We start from the raw sequence: 2,500 nt of genomic DNA, 5'->3' as shown, positions 1-2,500 counted from the left end.
GAGAGTTAAGAGTTGTATGTAAAATTATTTGATGTCTGGAAGTGATGATTGGTGGTAGAGGAGAGAGGAGGAGGAGGAGGAGGAGGAGGAGGAGGAGGAGGAGGAGGAGGAGAAGAAGGAAGAGGAAGAGCATAATTTTTCAGGGCAAGGAAAAAAAGAGTAGGAAGATTAATATAAGAAAAAAAAGTCAAAATTAAGTAAGAAAAATAATGAAATACTGTAAGGCTTAGAATGTGAGGAATATAGGAATTGAAACAGAGGGAGAGTGAGAGTGAGAGGGAGAGGAGAGGGGAAGGAAGGGGGTGCAGGGTCATACAGTAGTGGTCATTTCACCCTTCACTGCCTCCCTCCCCCCTGCCGACGCTCCCTCTTCCGTCGTGGTCTCCGTCACCACCTGCTGCCTTATCACTGTCAGCGGCTCTTCAGGCACCACCACTGTCTCGCTGCGGCACAGAGGGGGACACACATAAGACACAAGGATACGTGGATATACACAGCTAATGATTAAGAAGGAGGAAAGGGAGAAAAATGTATACAGATTCTTATTAGCACTCCTTTCACACCCACACACCTACACACACACACACACACACACACACACACACACATACACACCGCGTAGTGTAGTGGTTAGCACGCTTGACTCACAATCGAGAGGACCGGGTTCGAATCCCGGCGCACAGGCAAATGGGCAAGCCTCTTAATGTGTTAGCCCCTGTTCACCTAGCAGTAAATAGGTACGGGATGTAACTCGAGTTCACCTAGCAGTAAATAGGTACGGGATGTAACTCGAGGGGTTGTGGCCTCGCTTTCCCGGTGTGTGGAGTGTGTTGATGTGGTCTCAGTCCTACCCGAAGATCGGTCTATGAGCTCTGAGCTCGCTCCGTAATGGGGAAGACTGGCTGGGTGACCAGCAGGCGACCGAGGTGAATACACATACACACACACACACACACACACACACACACACACACACACACACACACACACACACACACACACGGGAAATATGTAAGACACACACAAGGATACGTAGATATACACAACTAATGATTAAGAAGGAGGAAAGGGAGAAAAATGTATACAGATTCTTACTAGCACACACACACACACACACACACACACACACACACACACACACACACACACACACACACACACACACACACACACACACGTACCCGCAGACACGCTCACACGCACACACTGGAGAGAGATGCCTTATATGTAGTGTTAATAGTATTTATCTTTTGGTATTGATTAATTTTGAGCACACGAGAGAGAGAGAGAGAGAGAGAGAGAGAGAGAGAGAGAGAGAGAGAGAGAGAGAGAGAGAGAGAGAGAGAGAGAGATAATAATAAAAAACTCATAACAATCAGGATCTAAAGTATATAATAGTAAAAAAAAAAAAAATGGGTACAAAAGTAGGTACTAAATGATAATATTTACATTTATGGTGCATGTTCACATATGTTATGAAAATACTGACAAATATGATAAAAAAAATAAATAAACTAACAAAAATTAAGAACAAAATCAGGTCGAAATGTATATACAAATAATTTACATTTATGAAAGACAGGAACAAAAGTAAAGCAAATTATACCAACACAGCAAGGCAAATACAGGGGAACTTTGTCACATTGTGTTGAAGTGAAACAACTTAGATGGGATCAGCTGGTTGATCATTGTGTTTAGAGAATATAGTTTTTACAATCGTATGTTTAAATAAATCAAAGTTGGTTGTAAGAAGTTCATGCGACAAGTTGTTCCAGCTTGTGGCACCCCTTGAGAGGATGCTTTGCTGGGCGTGTGATGTTCAGAACAGTGGTATGCGTAGTGTCTGGGGTCTTCGGGCATTAAAAGTCTATGGTATTATGTGAAGCCTGTATCTATTGCAAATACATGTAAAGATTTATACACAAATATGTTTGTTTGAAGTTAAATAATATCATGAAGCTTTAAGAATTTCGAATCTCTGAATAAACTATTAGTGTGATCATGACGATTTCTGTAAAACATGATGCGTAAGAGTTTCTTTTGTGTCAGGAATAAACTGTCAATATATGTTTTATAGGCGCCTCCCCATATAGCAGAACAATAAAGAAAATGTCGATATATTAAAGTGAAATAAATTTGTCTTAAGCAGCTTGCATTTAAGTAATTTCTTAGCTTATATATAACCCCTGTAAATAAAGATACTCTGGATTTTACAGAGTCTATATACTTTTTCGTGTGAAACATATTCACCAAGTTTTGTGCATGTGTTTCTTCATGATTAAGAATGTTGATGTTAAAATCGTCCATAATGTGGATAGGTGTTCTTGTTGCAGACAAGTCAGTGATCAAGTCATTAAGAGTAGCAATGAAGTCTTGGATCTATAAATCATCCCTACAGAAAGAGAGAGAGAGAGAGAGAGAGAGAGAGAGAGAGAGAGAGAGAGAGAGAGAGAGAGAGAGAGAGAGAGAGAGAGTATGAGTTATCTATTCATTTTTAACT

General features: G+C 40.6%; 1 protein-coding gene across 1 annotated transcript in view; it reads right to left on the bottom strand.

Moving 5' to 3' along the window:
- Positions 1 to 2,500, bottom strand: part of LOC123498911 (PDF receptor-like) — a 76,861-nt gene that overhangs the window by 549 nt on the left and 73,812 nt on the right. Inside the window, exon 12 of the mRNA XM_045246451.1 lies at positions 1 to 443. This exon is cut by the window's left edge and continues 549 nt beyond it. Within this exon, the coding sequence (XP_045102386.1) occupies positions 311 to 443 (133 nt within the window). The 3' untranslated portion in view covers positions 1 to 310. The remainder of the gene's footprint in view (positions 444 to 2,500) is intronic.

This window comes from Portunus trituberculatus, chromosome 48 (assembly GCF_017591435.1).
Source record: "Portunus trituberculatus isolate SZX2019 chromosome 48, ASM1759143v1, whole genome shotgun sequence".
NCBI classification, from domain to species: Eukaryota; Metazoa; Arthropoda; class Malacostraca; order Decapoda; family Portunidae; genus Portunus; species Portunus trituberculatus.
This window is presented reverse-complemented; position numbering and strand designations above follow the sequence as displayed.